This window comes from Carassius gibelio, chromosome B17 (assembly GCF_023724105.1).
Source record: "Carassius gibelio isolate Cgi1373 ecotype wild population from Czech Republic chromosome B17, carGib1.2-hapl.c, whole genome shotgun sequence".
Classification (NCBI taxonomy): Eukaryota; Metazoa; Chordata; class Actinopteri; order Cypriniformes; family Cyprinidae; genus Carassius; species Carassius gibelio.
This window is the reverse complement of record NC_068412.1, coordinates 23,774,347-23,798,077: the sequence shown is the minus strand read 5'-3', so window position 1 is coordinate 23,798,077 and position 23,731 is coordinate 23,774,347. Positions and strand designations below refer to the sequence as shown.

The 23,731-nt window shown below is 38.1% G+C and overlaps 1 protein-coding gene across 11 annotated transcripts in view; it reads left to right on the top strand.

The window, feature by feature from the left end:
* Positions 1-23,731, top strand: part of LOC127976178 (ral GTPase-activating protein subunit alpha-1) — a 72,151-nt gene that overhangs the window by 27,991 nt on the left and 20,429 nt on the right. For all 11 annotated transcript variants that reach the window (XR_008157744.1, XR_008157745.1, XM_052580419.1 and 8 more), the window contains 9 exons: positions 325-433; positions 1,118-1,228; positions 1,311-1,379; positions 2,110-2,241; positions 2,407-2,590; positions 4,205-5,192; positions 20,873-20,944; positions 21,110-21,233; positions 21,366-21,521. Coding sequence is in view for 9 of the 11 variants with exons in the window: in XM_052580419.1 (XP_052436379.1) it covers positions 325-433; positions 1,118-1,228; positions 1,311-1,379; positions 2,110-2,241; positions 2,407-2,590; positions 4,205-5,192; positions 20,873-20,944; positions 21,110-21,233; positions 21,366-21,521 (1,945 nt within the window). In the remaining 2 variants the exon portion in view is untranslated. The remainder of the gene's footprint in view (positions 1-324; positions 434-1,117; positions 1,229-1,310; positions 1,380-2,109; positions 2,242-2,406; positions 2,591-4,204; positions 5,193-20,872; positions 20,945-21,109; positions 21,234-21,365; positions 21,522-23,731) is intronic.

Here is a 23,731-nt window from a genome sequence, read left to right as displayed (position 1 = left end):
TTCAAGCCATGCACATTTGAGTCACATTTTTATTTTATTAAATTTTTTTATGTGCAAAATGTATGTATAGATGCAGAAGAAAAACACTTTTATTCAGCAAGGATACTTTAAGTTGATAAGAAGTGATAGTTAAGGCAAATAATGAAAATAAATACATGTAAATAGTTAAAAATATATATATATATTTAAATACACACAGATTTTTACTTTTTTATTAATGTTAATAAATGTTTTAGCTTGAAGTAAATTATTTACAATGCAGATGTAAACATTTCCTTTTCCATATCTAAAGCACAAATATTATGTCTTTGTTTCTTCTTGCAGGTGTGTGGCTCTCTGTAGTCTGGGTATTTGGCTCTGTGAAGAACTGGTTCATGGCACTCAGCATCCGCAGATCAAAGAAGCTCTTAATGTCATCTGTGTCACTCTCAAGGTAATGGATGCTTGATTATACAACAAAATGTACATCTATTCTGCTGTTAAAGATTGATTATAAATGGAATAGTAGCATCTGTGTTGTAAAAGAACCTTCACTGGCAACATAAGTGAGCACAGCAGAGAAATGATGGCATTGCCCTTGGCCTGAGTCTTCTGAAGCCGTTCCTGATGCCTGGGCTCACTGCACTGGCACAAGTGTGTTCTGTTCATCCAGAAGAAGATTATTCCATACTCCCTGCACCCACCCCTACCAGCCTTCCTAAATCTGGACCGTCAACATGTTTGGCTTCTCTGCTTCTCACAGACAGAAGGCTAATCCACTGAAGAATGCACGCTTCAGAGACTTCGAGGAATTATTGCATTTCTGTCTGAAATGAAGGCTAGGGCCAACAGACACACACACATATACACACATACTCAAACTCTGGTCCAATCAGAAAAGTCTGTTTGAGATCGGGTCGATTCTATTGGCTTTTCAGAGAATCAGGTGTCAGTGGAGGGTTAGACATGAGGGTCTCTCTCCTTTGGGTGCGTTCCATGAAGCAGAATTAGGCAAAGACTCTTTGTCTTAATCAGCTCAGATGAGGCCCACGACAGTTTTTCTGTTTTACTCCACACGTCTGAGCACATTAAAGTTGCTGATTGCATCCATTTTAACCATTAAATACCTTTCTTCCAGTTCTCAAATAAAACCGTTGCTCTGGTGGCCTCAGACATTTTGCACCTGCTCATCAATTATGTGGACGAACTCCAGAAATTCCCGCCTGACACTCCAAAGAAAATAGTGGAGGTAAAGTCAGTAACACCACAAGTGAGCTGAATTTTAAGTTAACCATGGTTTAAATGTGTGATGTTTATTTTCTGCTTTTTAGGTCCTTATTGCAACCATCACTTACCTTCTTCCAGCCACAGAGTCCTCCCCTCATGAGCTGGACAAGAGGGTATGTCTTAACAAATGCACCCCAACACAATGAAAGAACACTCTCATGTTCATGTGAAATAAATGCTTTTTTTCAACCAACAGCTCATGATGGTTTTTATTAAAAAGAAAGTACACTTAAAAACAGAACAGTTTGTCCTGTCCAGAAGGCAGTGCATCAAGCAATTTTCCTGTACTTACTAAAAAGAAATGCTTTATAAAGCAACTAAACAGCGTGTTTGCAACATTATGAAGAAATGTGATGGGTTTGTGTGAGGAAGAGGCTTAAATCGTCATAACTGTTTTAGTTGACATTAGGGTAATGCAGAGTTTCCATTTTTGGGTGTACTGTTACTTTAAATTGGTCACCAGATTTACTGACTTTCATCATATTTATATATATCATTTACTTTGACTTTTACATTTTTACCAAACAATCTATTTTAAATAAATTTTGAATAAAAAATGTTTAGTTGAAAAACGTAACACTGTTTCTACAAAAGATATTAAGCAGCACTGTTTTTAAAACTGATAATAAGTAATGTTTCTTGAGCAGTAAATCAGCATATTAGAATGATTTCTAGAATGGTTTAGAAGGATCATGTGGCACTTAAAACTGGAGTGATGGCTGCTGAAGAAATTTTATTTGCAGGAATAAATTAAATTTTTAAATCTATAAAAAAATAGAAAGCATTTATTTTCAATAATTTTTGTAGTAATTTATTGATTTATTTTTCTTTGACTCTTTCCAGCTGGTCGTGTCTCTGCTGCTATGCTTGCTGGACTGGGTGATGGCTCTACCTCCAACAACTCTCCTGCAGCCGGTCCAAGGATCCTCAGACAAGGAAAAAACTGACAAGTCCATCCTCAGCTGCATCTATAAAGTATGAGGACAGCGCACACATCTGCTATTAAACAGAATTTTTATATCTCAATATGCATCATTTTATTTTGTATCGCTCTTAATTTTTTTTTTTAACTCGACACATAAACAAGTGCACCCCACTCTTTATTTCTTTGTATTTCTAACCCATCTGTCCACCCCTCAGGTCCTCCATGGCTGTGTATATGGAGCTCAGAGCTTCAGTAACCCCAGTTACTTCCCCATTCCCCTGTCAGACTTGAGCAGCCCAGACTACGACCCCTTCCTGCTACTGGAGAACCTGAAGGAGCCAGAGCCACTTCATTCACCCGACTCTGAACGCTCCTCTAAACTGCAGCCCGTCACTGAAGGTGAGCGCATGTCTTCGGCCTCTCTCTTGTTCTTGTTTTGACCTCCCCAGTTTCAATTTTTGAAAATGAACACAATTTTTGACCAGTAATACATTATTGTCGGTCAAAATGACCTAAACTTATTTTGTCATGTAATTTGATTAAATAACAACTTTTTACTTGGACTTTTTAACATACAACAAAATGTATAATTTCTCGCTGTTGCTGCAGGATAAGACAAATACATGGGGAAAGACAGCTTGTTGCACAGTATTAACCATCACCCACCACATTTCTCCTATCTTTATCACCTTCTGTAGTTAAAACAAGCAGAACAAATCAGAAGAAGCAGGAATGAACTAGTTAAATGTCTTCATCACCGAATCTGTTTGCTCCCTCATGCTAGTTTCGGTGTGTATCAGGGAGAGCACGGGTTTGAGATTGACAGCAGGGGGCTGGTTTCCTTTGCTGCCGTTGCTGTGTCTTTGTCCATCAGGCGAAAATAACTAATCATTACAACCCTGAGTGAGACATGTATCCAGCACTTTCCTACCCTCTTTACTCTTGAAATTACTCCTAGCACTAGATTCTTGGTAGATCGGAGGGCACTCGGCGGCTGAGGTGGTCCGTACAGAAGACTGCTTCATCAGGATAAAATCCCTCCCCCTGAGAGCTCCGGTCTAAGAATGTTTTGGCTCATTAAGGCAGTAGAGAGTGTCGCTGAATGTGTTTGGTGTGGTGTGTTGATTGGGGGGGAGTGGGCCTCTGGCACGTCGAGTGTACTGGTATTGGGCTGCTCTCTGCATGGTTTCTTTGTGAGTTCTGGCAGTGTGTGAAGAAGGAGTGTCTCCATCGGGAGCTTCTTACCAGCATCTAGGCATCTGCACCTCTCCCCAGGCATCCTGCATTCTTCATCACACCCTAATGTTCCTGTATTGACACGAGCCGTCTGCACCTTCAGTCATCTCGGCTCCGCAGGAGTTTAACACTGATAGATCTGAAAACCACTACATCCCTGATGAAACGAGTGCCTAAACTCTATTGCTTTACTTGTTACTAACACCTTTTCATCATCCCTGCAGTCTCTCCATCTCTCTCACTTTCTGATTTTTGATTAAATTCTACACAATAGATTTAGGGATGGATCACCAAGATTAGTCGATAGTGAGGTCAGCTACCTAAATGTAAATTTTTTTTTTTTTTTTTTTTTTTTTTTTTACAATTTCTTAATTTGTTCGATTTTTTTATTTTATTTCAATATGTTTAATGTTCCTAATGTTCCTGTTAGCTTGCACAGTAAAATTTCTCTAAAAAGTTACATGTGTGTTGTGTCTAAAGTACTACTAAAATGTTCAAATTGTACCATAATGCTTGTTCTTTTTGCTCCATCTTGTTGATCACATGAAACATGCCATTTTATGCAATCTGTATTATATCTCATAATAAAGATTGGTCAATAAGATGTTCGGTCAAGTTAATCTAATTCCTAGAGAAAATATTTAAACTGAGCTTGAACACCGAAGTAGTGGGATATGTAGTAACTTGATGGGCACTCTAATTGTCTTTGAAAATCTCTAGAAATGTCTGCACATACAACTTCCTTAAATAGATCTTTGGCTTTCTTTCTGTTTGTAGTGAGGAGTCGTATTCAGCAAGGCCTGATTTCAATTGCGGCACGCACAGTCATATCCCACCTGGTCAACCACCTGGGTCACTATCCGATGAGTGGTGGTCCAGCCACTCTGACCAGCCAGGTATGCGAGAACCAGGATAACCCGTACAGCGAGAGCGCAGACCTGACCCCTGAACTCTTCGACGCACCCAACTTGCAGTTCTTTGTGCTCAATGGCACCACCCTGCTGTCCTATCTACAGATCCGCGCAGAGGACGGCCTGCCCGGTGGCGGGATGTCAGCTGGCCTCACCACCACCAGTGCCTGTGTTCGAGTGATCGTGAGGGACATTTCCGGAAAACACTCCTGGGACTCTGCTGTACTGTATGGCCCACCTCATTGCATCACTCCTAGTCAAACTTTGCACCTCTACTCGTCATCCAATCAAGCAGGGGGCGATAGAGAACGTGGCCAAGATGAGGACAGTCTAGAAAGAAGCAATCAAGAAGAACCAGATGATGGTACTTTTCAGGAGAACGAGGAGGACCTGGATGAGCACGTGGAGGATGTGAAAGAAGACCGGGAGGAGGAAGAACTTGAGGAAGAGGATGAGGAGGAAGAGGCAGGGCTGGAACTGATGGCCCCACAGGCCAAACGGCAGTGCAGAGAGGTGATCCCAAGCTGGGACTCCCTGCATGATGGAGAGGACTCCCTGGATGAAATGTTGCAGTACCTGGGATACTCCAGCCCAGAGTGCCTGCAACGTACTGGCGCACTGCTCAACATTCCAGCTCCGCCGCCCACCTGCGTGTCCGAGAAGCAGGAGAACGAAGTCATTAATGCCATCCTGAAGCAGTGTGCCGAAGAGCGGGACTTTACGCTGCATCGTGGGAATGACCTGAACATGAGGGCCGTAGTACAGCAAGAGCCAAGCCCACAGAGACCACAGTCAGCCTTTTACTACTGCAAACTGCTCCTCAACATACTAGGCATGAACTCCTGGGAGAAGAGGTAAGACTCTGAACTGAACTGAACTAAGTCTGAACACATTCCAGTTGCAAATGTTTGGGAATCCTTCAGGGCAGGGGTTCTGGAGGCCCCCCAGAACTAAAAGACACACCCAATTCAGATTTTCCAGTGTCTCTTCTAGCTGAGCTGATGAGTTGAATCAGGTGTGTTAGATGAGGCAGGCATGTAAAATATGCAGTGCGGAGTGGTCTCCAGAACAGGTTTGAAAGCCCCTGATATAGAGTATACATAAGTACAAGTCGTATATGCAACAACGTGTTATGGGATGGTGTACCCCAGCGTTTCCCAACGGTGTCCTGGGAGGCACCCCAAAAGTACACATTTTGGATGCTTCCCTTATCTGAGCCATTTCAGGTCTTGAAGTCTCTGCTAATGAGCAGAGTTGATTCAGGTGTGTTTGATTAGGAAGAGTTTGAAAATGTGTAGTATTGGGGTTCCTCCAGGAACAGAATGGACAACAGTGGTTGCAGGTATGGGATAGTAACTCAAAATTGTAATGTCAAACATGTATAGGAGGGATCCTTCAAAAAATTCAAACACCAGGAATCGTGTTGTGCCAATGTGGTTCCCCATGCTAGATTTGTTATTTAAAAAAATAAATAAAATAACATTTTAATCCTGTCCGAATCTGCCACAATTTCTCACACAACCTCTGTAATAATTCTATAGTAAAATTTTCTGTTTTTGCTTCTGTTTTCTGGCAAACTCAGCGATCCTTACAAATTACTGCATATATACTTAGAATAATCATCATAAATGTGCTCACTACTTGAGTTGCAACTGGCTTGACAGGAGTTCAGCACCCGAAGTCACGTTTATTTTATTGCAGTGTATTTTTTAATTGTTCATTATTTTTAAAAAGCCTGTCTCAAGAATCAGTTATCAAGTTTTTAATTTCATCATGTTCATGTCAAAATCAACAGAAAAGTTTATTGTGTTGTCTGTTGTTAGAGTGTGCTACCAAAGCTAGTCACTTTTTATTTTATTTTTTGTCAATATTGAGTTTTTGGGCAGTGTATTACTAATAACCATTTTACCATAATTCCGCCAATTCTGTTGTGTCTTTATGTTAGCATTGTTTAACCACCATATTAGAGAGTTTAATAATTTGGTCTAGGAATGAAGTGATCAGCAACAATTCATCAAACCATCCTGCCATTTTTTTCCCCAAAGAATCACACTTTTTTTTTTTTTTTGCTTGAGTTTGTTAGCACAATCTGGGAGACGCTGTTGTTGAAGGCCGATAATTCATGTAAACATCCTGTTTGCTCGCACCTCTCCCTGATTGCGCAGAGCCATGTTAATCTTCTTTAAACAGTCAACATTTTTCTGATTAGCTTATCAACCAATAGAGACTACAGTGGTGTTCACTCACTGCCCAAACCTCAGTTTCCGTCCCAATCCAAAATGCCTAATGGTTCCCCTCAATGCGTTTGACTGTGAGGGTTCAATGATCCCATTCCATTTTGTGGTATTACAGAGAATGGTTAAATATTTCCAGATGACAAATAATTGGAAAATTGGGGTTATTTTTCACCTTGAATGTAATGGCATTAATTGTAATGATATACATTCTCTGTGTTACGTGATTTAATGAAGGAAAATTGTTTTTTCACCATTCCCTCTTAGAGTTTTCAGGAGAGAAAAAGCTTTTCTTTAGCAGCTCTGCGTGAATGGTGTGTGTGTGTGTGTGTGTATGTGTGTGTGTATACGCAGCTTTTATGGGGGGATTAATTCTTGAGGGGTCTGTTATCTACTGAGCAGCAGCGGTACTTTTCATTCTTGCCTGATACGTCAGGTGAAAATAAAAGGCTGCTACCTTTCGAATGTGGCTGGAGGGTTATTATGAGTTGGAGAGCTGGGAGAAAATGCATAGGGGCTGTTTAATGAGGAATTGTCCTGCTGCCGCTCTCCAGGCATTCATGTATCATTTATCCGTGGTCAGAGACTAAGGCATTGCAATCCGCCGGGCCATTGTGTGTGTGAGCGCGCGCCTAATGTCGGCCTTTTATGCCGTTCGCGCATTCGCCTCCTGAAATGGCTCACTTTCAATGGAGAAAATGAAGACCATTACATTGCAACAAGCTAATAAAGAGACTCCTGCTCAAAGAAAAGGAGAACAAAACAAAAAGTCCTTTTAGAGAGCATCGTGTGGCTTTTCCACATGACTCACGCGGCCACTTGGAGGGAGTGAAAGATAAAGAGGGGGAGAGGGAGAAAGTAACTGAACTCTGAACTATAAAAGCTACAGACGGAAGGAAGTCGCATTATCCTAATTTATTATCTCATTTTTAGTTTTTTTCATGACGTGTAGGTTTTTGTTTTACGGCTCATCGCGTCATAAGGTGTTTTTCACCGCAGGATCTTCTGTTGTTTGTTTTCATTTGCGTTTCTGTCGTGGGGTCAGATCTTCCGGGAGACTGTGAGAAAAACAAAGAAGACTGTAATTAAGCAGGCGGCCGCTTAATGAAATAGACTCTAACTCTAACTGACAGACTAGAGCAGCTCTTCTCTCGCTTAATGAAAGAGATCTAACACACAGTCTAGAGTAGCGCTTCTCTGAAAGGGGGTCTGCGAATAATAGCTAGAGTGTCTAACTGTCATTAGGGCTCAAGCCTGGAGGGCGAGAGCCCTATTGTTTTCCTTAGGATTATTTAGGGCTCAAGCCCAAAGGGCGAGAGGCCTATTGTTTTCCTTAGGATTATTTTTTATTATTATTATTATTATTATTATTATTTTTTTCCAACGTCTCGGGGGCTTTTGGGGCCCTTAACGTGCTTAAAAAGTCTTGAAAATTGGCACACAGATTGGAACCTGCGGCCATTAGGGCCGGGCAGAGACTGATACACGGGCGTGGCACAGGGGCTCTACAGCGCCCCCTGGAATATGGAGGGCCATATATCATACATTCTTGCTCGTAGACGTATGAAACTCGGTACACATATAAATCTCATCAATCCAAACAACTTTTGTATTGCATATCATGGGCTCCGCCCAACAGGAAGTTGGCTATTTAGGGTTTAGTATTCAAATTTTTCGTCAAAGTTGTGGGGGCTTTTGGGGTCCTTAACATACTCAAAAACTCTTGAAAATTTGCGCACACTTTGGAATCTGTGGCCTTTAGGAGCCTGCAGAGGCTGGGACCCGGGCGTGGCACAGGGGCTCTACGGCGCCCCCTGGAACACAGTCAGAAATGTTGATGTATAGCTCACACATACTTGCACATATTCATATGAAACTCAGTACACATATAGATCTCATCGTGCCGAACAACTTTCGTATTGCATGTCATAGGCTCCACCCAACAGGAAGTCAGCTATTTAGAGTTATGTAAAAAGCGCATGCTCTGGAATTTGAAATACTTGTCATAGGTTTTTTTCTCGATTGCCGCCAAACTCGGTCAACATGATCTCAAGACACTGGGGATGAAAAATTGCCAGGGGATTTTTGATATCTCGAACGGTTTGCTCGTGGCGAGGCGTTGAAATTATGGCGAGAAATGAGAAACAGGAAGTGTCTAATACCATCCACATACATTTCCTGATTTTAATCAAACTTCATCAGATTATTCGTTGTATAATGTCGATCGCATATATGTGACTATTAGGAGTCAAAGTTATAGCGCCACCAACTGGCAGAAGGAAGTGTGTCATTTTCAAAATGATTTTAATTCAGCATCTTATTATTACTCGATTTGCTTCAAACTTCATCAGAATAATGTTAAAACACAGCTGATATAAATCTGTAAAGGGGGATATTGATATCTAAAAAATTGTTGCCGTGGCAACATGTCAAACTGGAATACTTCTCAGGTGATTTTGAGGCAAATAACATACTTAGAATTTCACAAAACTCTGAACACACATCAGTATTTCTGATAGGAACTTAAATTGTGAATGGATTTTGGATAGCTTGAATGGTTTTGCCGTGGTGATTTTTTTAAATGACCTTACAAAGGGAATCATTATTGTATTTTTAAATTGCAGCTTCCAAACACGTCAAAGAATTTTTTCATACAGATGAAAAAGTCATTCTGAGGAAATATGCATAGTTTCACGACTTTACAACACTGTATGGATAACAGAAAATTAAAAAACTGTCAGACATCTCATCTCACTCTGTCCCTCTGTTTGAGTATATGTGCTTCAGACTTCCATTGTCTGAGAGAAATAGCGCCCCTACAGGTTCAATTCCCGAACTTTTACTTTCACTTTTAAATCGGTTAAAAATACAAACAAATACTTAGATTTAATTCACACTGACAAGCTAAACCAACATATCTGATTATTACCGGTTCAGGGCTCATGGATAAATTATTTCTGGCCAGAGATACGTGAGAAATAGGAGAGATGAATCACCGCTGTGATCACGAGCGTCTGGAGTAAAGAGCTCAGAGAAAACGAATTTATTCCTGTTTTAAAGCTTTTAAAAATAAATTATTACAGCGATATCACACAATCAACCAATTAGAACACACCAAGAGCTAAATTAAGATGTTTTTGAACTGTTTGTGTGAAAATGAAATATTTGTCGCTGCCTAACTGAAATCACCGCCTCCGATCAGCGCGTACAGTGTCCAGCTCAAAACAAACGAATTTATTCTTGTTTAAGAGCTTTTTTAAATAAAATATTACCACAAATGCACACAATAAACCCATTGTAACACAACAAGAGCTAAATGCAGGTGTTTGTGACCTGTTTAAGTGTGCAAGACTATTTGAAAGCGCGACTGGCAGAATAACATATATCTCTCGAGCTGCAGGATTCTGGCTTTCGTCGTACGAACGAACACATAACGGACAAGATTATTTCAAAACACATAATAGCTTGGCGACTATAAACGAAAACAGCCACGTGAACATAAACTGGATCTACTGGATTTGAATATTAAAGTGACCACATTTACCACTTGCTTCTGTCTTCAATTTTAATCTATATAAAAAAGGAAACTCATTCGACTTGGCTGCTTTTTTAATGTGTGCGTATTTATTTATTTATCTTTTTATACATTTTGTATAATTTCATAGTTTGTGTATTACAATAAAAACAAAATCTCATGGATGTAACAGTACATCTGTTCAGCTCACAGATCAATACTAAGCTGTAATGCAAGCAGAACTTTCACAAATGCTTATGAGTCATTTAAGGATTTGATAACACTGTAAAATAATTTCTAATTTGTTAACATTAGCAAATGCATTGATAACACTTTATAATAACTGCACTCATTAGTAAATAGTCAGTTCATGCTTTATAAAGCCTTGTCCCAATATTAATAGTCAGTAGTAAGCAGTTTATAAATACAGCTATAAATAGCTTGTCATTGGTTTATAAGCACATTTATTAAAAAGAAGAGTAAGTTATCTTCCTATGAAAAATAAAAGATAAAAAATAAACAAACAACAACACAGATTGATACAGAACTCAGAAATTTTATTGTGGATTTATGATAAAATCAGCCTGTAAATGAATTCATACTCCTCCTCATACTACTCCATACTCCTTTTTCAACATGATGCCAATATACTGAGATGTTAAATTGTGAATGGGTTTAGGATAGCTTAAATGGTGTTGCCATAGAGATTTATTAAAGTAACATAAAAAAATACAATAGTTATTTTACTATATCTTTACAAATTTTCATTCTAACTCTTCATAATTTTTTATATAAGTAGAAGTCCTCATTTGAAGGAAGCACAGTAAGTTTCATAGCTTTATTTTTTTCAAGAGCCAGCATAAAATTAAAACTATCATAACTTATAAATCAAGCTTGCAATTCTTAGTACCTATAATGGCCACCAGAGGGAGCTATATGATTACTTTTAAATAATTATTGTAGAAACTAGTTTGATTTAAATCATTTATAGAAATCTTTCAAATAAAATAATATGTATTTTAGGAATTTTACTGATAAAATGACCCTCACTTAATTAGAATAACAAGCTGAAGTATTGTGAACTGTATAATGAATTTTGGATAGCTTGAATGGTTTTGTCGTGGTGATTTTTTGAAATAATAGTAAAAAAGGAACCAGTAAATGTCTTTTTATTTTTTTAAAGTGCAGCTTCTAAACACTTCAAAAAAAAAAATGTACACATAGAAGACAATTCATTCTGAGGCATATTTCCTCAGAATGACTGGTCTCATGACAATAGTTTCATGACTATACAACACTGTATGGATGATAGAAAATTAAAAAACTATCATACATCTGATGTCACTCAGTCCCACTGTCACTGTGGGTAGTGTGTGTGTGTGTGTGTGTGTGTTAAGTGAATTAGGTGTGAAACTATCAGAGAGCATTTAGTCTCCAGCGCCAACATTTTACAGAACTGCCACTTTCCTGGAGTCTCCAGAATTACTCTGTGTCATGTTCTGAGAGACTTAAGATTCCAAAAAATGATTTAATTAGAATACCATGAAGTATTGTGAAATACTATATATTAAGTCTTTATATATAGGCTTTATGAACTGATTAGAGTGACTCGTGAAGGACCAGCACCACCTCCTCTTGTTCGATGGTTTGAGGAGTATATCTTCCAGAATCTGGGATTAAGATTTAGGAGCTCATTTTTATTCCACCTCCTTTCCTGAAAGTCTGTCTTGCAGAATTGACTAAAAATTAATCTTCACATTATTTCCTAATTATTTTGCAATTCTTTTTGTCAGTTCTTCTTGACCTGTTTTTCTCTTCCAGCTTTCCTGGACTATTGTATAGCACTCATAAATGATTAAATAAAAAATAATGGTAGTTATTAAGATTGATATGGTTTGGAATTGGTAAAATTTGCTTGGAAAAAAAATCACAATAAAACAATGTTTTAATGTTTAAGTTTGGAATATTAACTGACATGAATGAATGCTATATAAATATTGTTCATGTTAACATAATGTTTATGAATGGAATCTTATTGTAAAGTGTTACTAAAGTTATATATATATATTGTTCTGTGAATGTGATTTTAAAGTCTAGATCAGTGGTTCCCAACCACGTTCCTGGAGGCCCCCCAACACTGCATGTTTTCCATGTCTCCTTAATCAAACACACATGATTCAGTTCGTCAGCTCATTAGTACAGACTCCAAGACTGGACATGGTTGTGTTAGACAAAGGAGAGATGCAAAATGTGCAGTGTTGGGGGGCCTCCAGGAATGTGGTTGGGAACCACTGGTCTAGATGATTCGGATTAACCCTTTAACTGCCATATCCTTTAAAACCTCACTGCCAGAGGGATATTGTGAATGCATGTGCCCGCTGGGCACAGTTTACCTGATGCCACCGGGGGTGGCGATGGCATTGGTGGCTTGAGCCCGCCATCGCTGCTTGCAGCTATATTTGTTATTATTAGGGGCCAAGCCCAGAGGGCTGTAGCCCCTATTGTATCTGTACGTTTTATTATTATTATTATTATTCTTCTTCTTCTTCTTCTTCTTCTCGTCCAATGGGAGTCTATGGTAGCCCTATGAAGGGAAAAAGGGAAAATGATGAAATTTGGCACACTTGTAGAGATGACCATTATTAGTGATCTGACCAACTTTGGGGTCTCTAGGGCAAACTCTATAGCGCCACCACCAGCTCAAAAATTCAACATTCAAACATTAATAACTCTTGAACCACTAATTCTATTAAAATAAAACTTAGTACATCTGTTTTGTCTCTTCATGGAGATTCCATTCCATATCTTACATTAAGACTCCGCCCATTACAGTAGCAGCCATTTTGAAAAGTACAGTAATCAGTCTAAACACTACTCCTCCTTCAAAATTGGTCCAATTCTTCTGAAATTTGGCACAGATAATCTTTGGACTGAGCCGCACAGAATAGACTGAACAGAATTTTTTGAACACTAGTGAAAAAAAAAGTTATGATGCTGTGAACTTACAGAGGTTGACCTCAAATCGGTTGAGATGCTGTATCTCGGCCAAACTTTGATCAATCGATACCAATCTTGGTACACTTCATCTACACCATGATCTGGGGGTCCATGCTAAATTTGGGAACAGCGCCACCTATGGGTGTTGAGATACCAAAAATGCACTTTTTAGCTTATAACTTCTGAACAATTCATCAGAAAATTATGATCTTGATGTCTATGGTTTCTGTAGATCATTTCGAATCTGTGGATGTCAATTTTGTCAAGACCACCTGGACCACCCGTCCGCCATTTTGAAATTTGTCAAAAATTGCTCTAACTTTTGAACTACTGTACAAATCTTCACAAAAATCGATAGGCATCATCAACACCATGTGCCGGAAGTACCCCGGAAGTTGGAAGACAGCGCCACCTAGTGTTCAAGAGATATAACGATTCTTGCAAAACCCCTTATAACTACTGTAAATGTTGATCGATTTTTGTTATTTTTATGTCATTTTATTCCTTTGGTTATGCCGATTCTGAGGATGTCTCAATTGTCATTTTCCAACATGGCGTCTGTCCGCCATATTGAATGGAATGAAATACAGTTTTTTCACTACTCCTCCCTGAAATCTTGTTCAATTTTGTTAAAAATTTTATCAGATGAACTTCAGACCGGGCCTGACAGAAATGACTCAACAGATTTTTGATATTCACTCCCGTTCCAGAGATGTACAGCTCCGAAGTTGACCGTGCCTGTGCTTGTTGATTTATGCTAGTTAGCTTAGCATGCTAATGAACTAAAATGCTAACACTTTTCTATTCACTCTAATGGGTCTCTTGAGCAATCTGGTTAACTTTGACAATGTTAGCATTTTTTAGCGTAGCATGCTAATCTGGCTAAAATGCTACTTCGGGCTTGTGAGAGAGATCATTCTCACACCTTAACTTCTCTTCTGTGCCGTGTAAGTTGTGTGTCAACTAATGTGGCACACTTAGCTAAGGCGTTGGTACTGAACCTGTGAGGTTGTGGGTTCAAAACCTGTATGGGAAAAGTTTAAAATTGGGTATAAAGTTGTCATTTCAATTCCTTTATTACATGGGTAAGAGCTGTACTAAAGTTTCTTAATATGGGATCAAAAATAAGTGTGTTTTTGTAACTTCATTCTGCGTTCGTTCTCATCAGACCTTCTGATTTCACCTTATCTGTAATTCTGAATCTATCTGTTCTGTAAAAAGTGCTGAAAAAGTTGCTTGAAAAACCCTTAAAAGCCAAAGAGCAATAAGGGCTTGGCCCCAGAAAGGCTGCTTGCAGCTTTAATTATTATTATTTTTCTTCAAGGTTTCGGGGGCTTTTGGGGCCCTTAACATGCTTAAAAAGTCTTGAAAATTGGCACACACATTGGAACCTGCGGCCATTAGGGCCGGGCAGAGACTGATACACGGGCGTGGCACAGGGGCTCTACAGCGCCCCCTGGAATACTGAGGGCCATATATCATACATACTTGCACGTAGACGCACGAAACTCGGTACACATGTAGATCTCATCAAACCAAACAACTTTCGTATTGCATATCATAGGCTCCGCCCAACAGGAAGTTGGATATTTAGCGTTTAGTATTCATATTTTTCGTCAAAGTTGTGGGGGCTTTTGGGGTCCTTAACATACTCAAAAACTCTTGAAAATTTGCGCACACTTTGGAATCTGTGGCCTTTAGGAGCCTGCAGAGGCTGGGACCCGGGCGTGGCACAGGGGCTCTACGGCGCCCCCTGGATCACAGTCAGAAATGTTGATGCATAGCTCACACATACTTGCACATATTAATATCAAACTCAGTACACATATAGATCTCATCGTGCCGAACAACTTTCGTATTGCATGTCATAGGCTCCACCCAACAGGAAGTCAGCTATTTAGAGTTATGTAAAAAGCGCATGCTCTGGAATTTGAAATACTTGTCATAGGGTTTTTTGCCGATTGACACCAAACTCGGTCAACATGATCTCAAGACATTGGGGATGAAAAATTGCCAGGGGATTTTTGATATCTCAAACGGTTTGCTCGTAGTGAGGCGTTGAATTTATGGCGAGAATTGAGAAACAGGATGTGTCTAATACCATCCACATACATTTCCTAATTGTTATAAAACTTCATCAGATTATTCATTGTATGATGTCGATCGCATATATGTGACTATTAAGAGTCAAAGTTATAGCGCCACCAACTGGCAGCAGGAAGTGTGTCATTTTCAAAATGCTTTGAATTCAGCATCTTATTTTTACTCGATTTGCTTCAAACTTCATCAGAATAATGTTAAAACACAGCCTATATTAATCTGCAAGGGGGATATTGATATCTAAAAATATTGTTGCCGTGGCAACATGTCAAACTGGAATACTTCTCAGGTGATTTTGAGGCATATAACATGCTTAGAATTTCATCAAACTCAGAACACATATCAGTATTAGTGACAGCTAGACACTGGCAAAAGTTCATAAGAGGGCGTGGAAGAGGCACTCTATAGCGCCACCTTTTGTCAAAAGTGGGGGGGTTAGTTTTAGCTACAGACACCAAACTCAGTACAAAAATTGTTCTTATCAAGACGGACAACTTTCTAATTCACAGTCATTAGCTACGACCAACAGGAAGTCGGCTATTTTGATTTGAATGTGGATTGTTTTTTACATTTAGCTGTGAATTAATGCATACTGCTCAGAGGAGAGTAACACTATAAACACCAAACTTTGTCTACATGTTGAAAAAACATTGAGGAACTTAAATTGTGAATGGGTTTTGGATAGCTTGGATGGTTTTGTCGTGGTGATTTTTTTAAATGACAGTAAAAATGGAATTATTAATTTTCCTGCATTTTTAAATTCCAAACACTTCAAAACATTTTTTCATACAGAAAAGAAAGTTATTCTGAGTAAATATGCATAGTTTCATGACTTTACAACACTGTATGGATAACAGAAAATTAAAAAACTGTCAGACATCTCATCTCACTCTGTCCCTCTGTTTGAGTGTGTGTGCTTAGACTTCCATTGTCTGAGAGAAATAGCGCCCCTACAGGTGCATATCCTGAACTAAAAAAGGGAGGAGACTCTCTTTTGGTTTCACTTTTAAATCGGTTAAAATACAAAATAATACTTGGATTTAATTCACACTGACAAGCTAAACCAACATATATGATTATTACCAGGTCAGGGCTCATTAATAATGGATGTGTGGTCAGTGATACGTGAGAAACACGAGAGATGAATCACCGCTCTGAGCAGGAGCGTGTGGAATGATGAGCTCAGAAAAACGAGTTTATTCTTGTTTTATAGCTATTAAAAATAAAGTATTGCAGCGATATCACACAATTCACCAATTAGAACACACCAAGAGCTAAATTAAGATGTTTTTGAACTGTTTGTGTGATAATGAAATATTCGCGGCTGCCTATCTGAAATCACTGCCTCCGATCAGCGCGCACAGTGTCACAAGTTCAAAACAAACGAATTTATTCTTGTTTAAGAGCTTTTTAAAATAAATTATCGCCATAAATGCACACTATACACCCATTATAACACAACACGAGCTAAATACAGGTGTTTGTTACCCGTTTAAGTGTGCAAGACTATTTGAAAGCGCGACTGGCAGAATAACATATATCTCTCGAGCTGCAGGATTCTGCCTTTCGTCGTAAGAACGAACACATCACGGACAAGATTATTTCAAAACACATAATAGCTTGGCTAATATAAACGAAAACAGCCAAGTGAACATAAACTGTTGAGAAATAAATCTGAAGTGGATCTACTGGATTTTAATATTAATTGACCGCATATACCAGCTGCTTCTGTCTTCAATTTTAATCTATATAAAAAATTAAACTCATTAATCTTGGCTGCTTTTTTAATGTGTGTATGTATTTATTTATTATTTTGCTCTAACAAGACTTAATCTATATTTAATTAAATCAATTACATTTTATTTTACATTTGATTTGTCCATTTCTGCATCTAAACGCCTAAAAACCTAAAACATGCTCTATTATATTATTGTTAGCAATTTCTTTATCGTCCAATTTATCTGGTGAACACACTTTTATTTTCATAATAAACTTTTTTGTTAGATTATACACAGTTGCAGTGGTCTATAATAAATATTAACAGGTTTTATTCAAGCTGTTTAGAATGATTGCCATAGGATAATTTTTTTAATGTAAATCCATACAGCTATAAATAGCTTGTTCTTGGTTTATAAGCACATTTATTAAAAAGGAGAGTAAAGGGTCAGTTATCTTCCTATGAAAAATAAAAAAATAAAAATAAACAAAAAACAACACAGATTGATACAGAACTCAGAAATGTTATTGTGGATTTATGATAAACTCAGCCTGTAAATGAATTCATTCTCCTCCAAGAAGACACAAGTAGTTCACACCTGTTTTACTGTTTTAACATGAAGCCATATACTGAAGATGTTCAATTTCGAATGGGTTTAGGATACCTTAAATGGTGTGGCCATAGCGATTTATTAAAGTAACATAAACAAAATACAATAGTTATTTTACTATATCTTTAAAAAAATTTTAATTCCAACTCTTCATAATTTTTTATATACGTAGGAGTCATCATTTGAAGGAAGCACAGTAAGTTTCATAGCTTTATCATTTTCAAGAGCCAGCATAAAATTAAAACTATCATAACATATAAATCAAGCTTGCAATTCTTAGTACCAATAATGGCCACCAGATGGCGCTATAGGATTACTTTTAAATAATTATTGTAGAAACAAGTATGATTTAAATCATTTATAGAAATCTTTCAAAGAAAAATAATATGTATTTTACTGATAAAATGACCCTCACTTAATTAGAATAATATGCTGAAGTATTGTGAAAACTGTGTATTAAGAATAATTCTTTATAGGCTTTATGGACAGATAAGTTTGGAGTGACTCTTGAAGGATCAGCACCACATCCTCTTTTACCACTGTTTAAAGAATTTATCTTACAGAACAGGTGCGAATGAATTTTGGATAGCTTGAATGGTTTTGTCGTGGTGATTTTTTGAAATAACAGTAAAAAAGGAACCAGTAAATGTCTTTTATTTTTTTAAGTGCAGCTTCTAAACACTTCAACAAAATGTACACATAGAAGACAAGTCATGCTGAGGAAATATGCATAGTTTCATGACTATACAACACTATATGGATGATAGAAAATTAAAAAACTACCATACATCTGATGTCATTGTCCCTCTGGGTAATGTGTGTGTGTGTGTGTGTTAAGTGTGTGTGCTGAGTTTGTGTGAATGTGTGGGAGAGGGGATGGGCTTGGTGTCAGAGAGAGAGAGAGAGAGAGAGAGAGAGAGAGGGGGGGGGGGGGGGGGGGACTTAATCATCTCTTTAATCACCAGCAGAAAAAAAAGCAATTTGGTGTTGTTGTTGTTTTTTCATCATTACAGCTTAAGAAATATCTTAGGCCTCAACATCAACTGTTGCTAGCCTACTCCCAAAATTAATAGTCATTAGTAAGCATTTTATAAATACAGCTATAATTAAATTGTTCATAGTTTATATGCACATTAATTTTGAGGAGATTAAAGGCTGTAATCTTCCTAAAAAAAAATAAAAAATAAAAAATAAAAAAATAAACAAACACAGAACTCAGAAACATTTATTTCAAGATGCAATAAAAGAAAACTGTACACTATATATATATATATATATATATATATATATATACACAATTAAATAAGTTTATATTTAATTTTTTTTATCAAGTGTACAGCTAATAATAATAATAATAATAATAACAATAATAATAATGCATTTTATTTAAGGCGCCTTTCAAACCACTCAAGGTCACCGTACAACAAGTAACAACAGTAACAATATTAAAACAAAAAATAACAGCAAATAACAATGTCAATAAAAAACCACAATAATATTAGAATAGCACAACATATTGTGGAATACTATATTAAGACTTTATATATAGGCTTTATGAACAGATAGGTTTTGTGAAGTGAAGTGAAGTGACATTCAGCCAAATATGGTGACCCATACTCAGAATTTGTGCTCTGCATTTAACCCATCCGAAATGCACACACACAGAGCAGTGAACACACACACACACACACACTGTGAGCACACACCCGGAGCAGTGGGCAGCCATTTATGCTGCGGCGCCCGGGGAGCAGTTGGGGGTTCGATGCCTTGCTCAAGGGCACCTAAGTCGTGGTATTGAAGGTGGAGAGAGAACTGTTCATGCACTACCCCCACCCCCGATTCCGTCCGGCCCGAGAATAGAACTCACAACCCTTCGATTGGGAGTCCAACCCTCTAACCATTAGGCCACGACTTCCCTAAATGAAATAACTGCCATGAATCTTACATTAATTTATTTTGTTAAATATTAATATTCCATTTTTGAGAATGGTAAATGGTAAATGGACTGCATTTATATAGCGCTTTCAACAGACCACATGGCCGCTTTACAATTTGCCTCACATTCACCCATTCACACATCGACGGCGGTGTCTGCCATACAAGGCACCATCCAGCTCGTCAGGAGCAGCTGGGGTTAGGTGTCTTGCTCAAGGACACCTCGACACTTGGTCAGGTGGAGCCGGGGATCGAACCACCAACCTTCCGGTTTGTAGACAACCTACATGAACCACTGAGCCACTGCCGCCCCAATTTGAGAGATTCTTGAAGTACTAGCATCACCTCCTCTTGTACAACGGTTTGAGGAATATATCTTCCAGATAGTACCGCCGCTCCCTATATGCAGAATACGCAGTCTTCGTAGGGCACCAACTCCCAGAGGGGGCACCATCCCAGTAGCTCAAAAAAAATAAAACATGCGCCATTCTCCCATCCGCGCTCGCGACCGCTCGGACATTTGCGGATGAATGTTCGTAATTGATGGATGGACATCTATGCCAGGGTAAAAGACATCAGCAATCCAGCACAGAGAAAAGAAAAATAAAGTAAAAAACAAAACAAAAACAGGCATAAAGTTGTCTTGACATTGGACATTCGAGAGTCTCAAATTTAGGGACCGTCTCTAAAGTTACATGTGATATTGTTATACACTTTTCTAACGTCAGTAGCATTTGAAGAGAATGACTTACAGTCATAAAAACAACTGTAATTGTTCATCTAGGTGACAGCTATAATGCACCATTAAATTAAATGTTTGATATTTATTAAAACAAACTGTAAGTCATATGTACATTATGCTACTTTTTCACATGGGCTCAAAAGCAAATTTGAAGCTCAATAGCATTTGAGGAGAAAGACTTGCAGTCATAAACCAATTGTAATGTGTTCATTTAGGTGTCAGCTACGATGCACAACTTATACATTTTTTATATATATTAAAATAAAGTGTTACTAAAGTTATATATATATATATTGTTCTGTGTATGTGATTTCAAAGTCTAGACGGGTTGGATTAACCCTTTAACTGCCATATCCCTTAAAATTTGATTGCCAGAGGGTTACTGTAAATGCTTATGCCCGCTGGGCACAGTTTTCCCGATGCCACCGGGTGGTGTTGCACTGACGGCTTGAGCCCGCCATCGCTGCTTGCAGCTATATTTCTATCTATCGTTCTGTCTATAGTTCTATTATTGTTCTTCTCTGTCTGTCATATATGTCCATCTATATATCTTTTTTTATTACATTAATGCTATTGTTGATCGCCTGTCTATGTGTAAGCTAATTAACCTGAAGTGATCGAAGATGAGTCATCTGCTAGAATATTTCTCTTCATTAGCTCTTACGTTTAAATGTCCTGTCTCCAGGAACAGTTTCCACCTGCTGAAGAAGAACGAAAAACTACTGAGAGAGCTGAAGAATCTGGATTCAAGGCAGTGGTATGTTATGCCACTTTCTATTCAGTGTTGTTTCTTTTTAAGCTATTAGGAATGATCTTGTCAGGGCAAAGGGATATGATTTTCTGAAGTCTGTGAGACCACCTAACAAAAGTGCATAACCTGTTTTGCTCCTAAATATACTTTCTTCTCTATTTGCTTTTTCAGTCGTGAAACGCACAAGATTGCTGTGTTTTACGTGGCAGAGGGGCAGGAAGACAAGCACTCGATTCTGTCCAACACCGCCGGGAGTCAGGCCTATGAGGACTTTGTGTCAGGCCTGGGCTGGGAGGTAACATCTTGATAATGAATTGCTGGGTGGCAATTCATTAATAAATGTCCTAATTATATATTCAAATATGACTCACAATATTTATATGATATTAAGGCATGGGCCCTAACAAATTATTTCCTCATTGTTCAGGTGAACTTGACAAGTCATTGTGGTTTCATGGGCGGCCTGCAGAGGAACAAGAGCACGGGTTTGACCATGCCTTACTTTGCCACCTCTACAGTCGAAGTGATGTTTCACGTTTCCACACGCATGCCTCCGGACTCAGACGACTCACTCACTAAAAAGGTAAACTCATAGAAGTCGCCATTTCGAAACCAACGTACGATTTTAGTCCGGTAACAGGTTACAGGACAAATTTCCACAGGAGTTTAGTATTATTTAGATACTATTTTAGCATTTTGAATTTGCTTTTGTTTTTATGTTTTCAGGTTTCATGGTAGTTAAAGTTTCAGTAATTTTGTTATGTGCTTATGCCATTTAATTAGTAGGTTTTTTTTGTAAATCTATTTAGTTTCTATTTATTTGTGTTTCATTTATTAGTAAATCATCCCTTTTTTTCAGTTAGTTGCCAAGAAAGTATTTTGATGTTTAACATTTTTTATATATATATTTATTTAATATTGATTGCATTCAATTGTAGTTCTAGTTTTAATTAACAGTAAAAAAACAGATTTGTATTCTGTATGACATACTATCTAAAGTATGTAAAACTAGTATTTCTGAACAGTAGGTATGTCTACATGGACACTTTTTGCTTCCAACGAAATGAATTCATTCTGATTGACGAATCCGAACGTAGTGTTTACATGAACGCTGAATAAAGTGAAATTGTTGATTTGCGCATTTATATCTTACAAGCTTCTGATTCTGATTTACTCTTTGACATGCGCACACTATTTGAATATACAGAGTTTCCCCACTGTTGTCGCATGCTGTTTTAAAATCCACACGTGATATTTACCTATTTTGGGTTCTAATTAAGTGACGAACAGAGCATGAACTGTTGTGCAGTACTGTTTACTTGTTTTGTTTTTGTTTTTACTGTTTACTGTCGTCTGTTGATGAGTCTTAAACAAGGACTGGTGGGATGTTGTCCTGCTCCACTTCACAGACGCTGAGTGAAAGGGGAGTTTTATGATGATTAAACACTCATTTATTACACTTTATTCACCAGGAAGAACAGCTCCTTCCACGCGTCATATGTCATTACGCTATTTTTACGTCACTGCACATGCGCAGTACTTTCCAGTTTCGGTTTTCATTCCGATCAAGTGTTTACATGTCCTCTCGCTCAGATTACAAAAGGAATAAACCACCCCTTACAGTCCGATCGAAATTTTAGTCGGATCGGGCTGATTCAAACTGATTGACGTGTTCACATGTGACTTTTTTAATTCTGATTGTGCTTCTATTCCAATTACGATCGGATTAGTACGGTCCATGTTAACACAGCTTGTGTTATTTTTTACGTCTACGGGTTCAAAACATCTAAATAACCAATTTTGCAGATTGGCCAACTAGACTGAAGCTTTGCCTCATGAACACTTTGTCTGCATAGTGCCCCAATCTAAAAGGAACAAGGAGAAATCTTGTTTTCCAAAAGCGGATGATTCTCGAAAGAGTTAAACTTCCCCCCTTCCAGCTCACCTGTGGCAGGCTTTTTAGATTGTGGTCTGTGTCATTCTTTCATAGCTCTTCTATCTAGAGTTGTCTCCAGCAGTGCGGCTCTGCTCCTCCTGTGCGGTGGATGAAGTGGGACACAGAACCTCAGTGACCTGTGTGTTCACACCTCATCATTAAACCTAACCCAGGCTAATCTGAGGGGTTGGACACTTATACCTGCAGAGAGCTGCGTTTTTCAGTTTCTGGGTTCCCCGTGGAGAGAAAAGGTCCTATCTGCTATCAGAACAGAGAAAAGGAGAAAGTAATGACTCCTAACAGCCGTACTTTATTCTCTCATTCTGCCTCTTCCACTGGCTTTTATCTTGTCTCTCTTTTACTTAAAGAGGGATGTCGCACCCTTTCTTTTTCGCACTCTTCCTCGCAGTCGATGTGACCTTATGGAGAAACATTGCTCTCTAGTTTTTCTCTTTGTAATGGTGTTAAGGCACTTTTTTGCCCAGTGGGGTTTTATAAATTAAACTCTCTTTAAACATAATTTTTGCATTCTGACTAGTTTATGTCTACTAATAAAATCCAACAGTGTACACACATCTCAATTGATGAACTGTTTAACGGTATTCAATGGTGGAAATGACGATAGCAAAAAGATTACTTTGTCTTGCTCAGGCTAATTCAGTGGCAAACTTGTATCCTAAATATGCACAGTTAATATTTTTATATTGTCTTGCATAAATCGACACAATCAGATTTGGACTGGAAATGATGCAAGTAAAATATTTTGTGCAAGTAATATTTACTTTTCTTTACATATGATGGTAAACAGGTATAACTTTTGTAGAAAAAATAGACAAAATCATTAATATTATAATTAA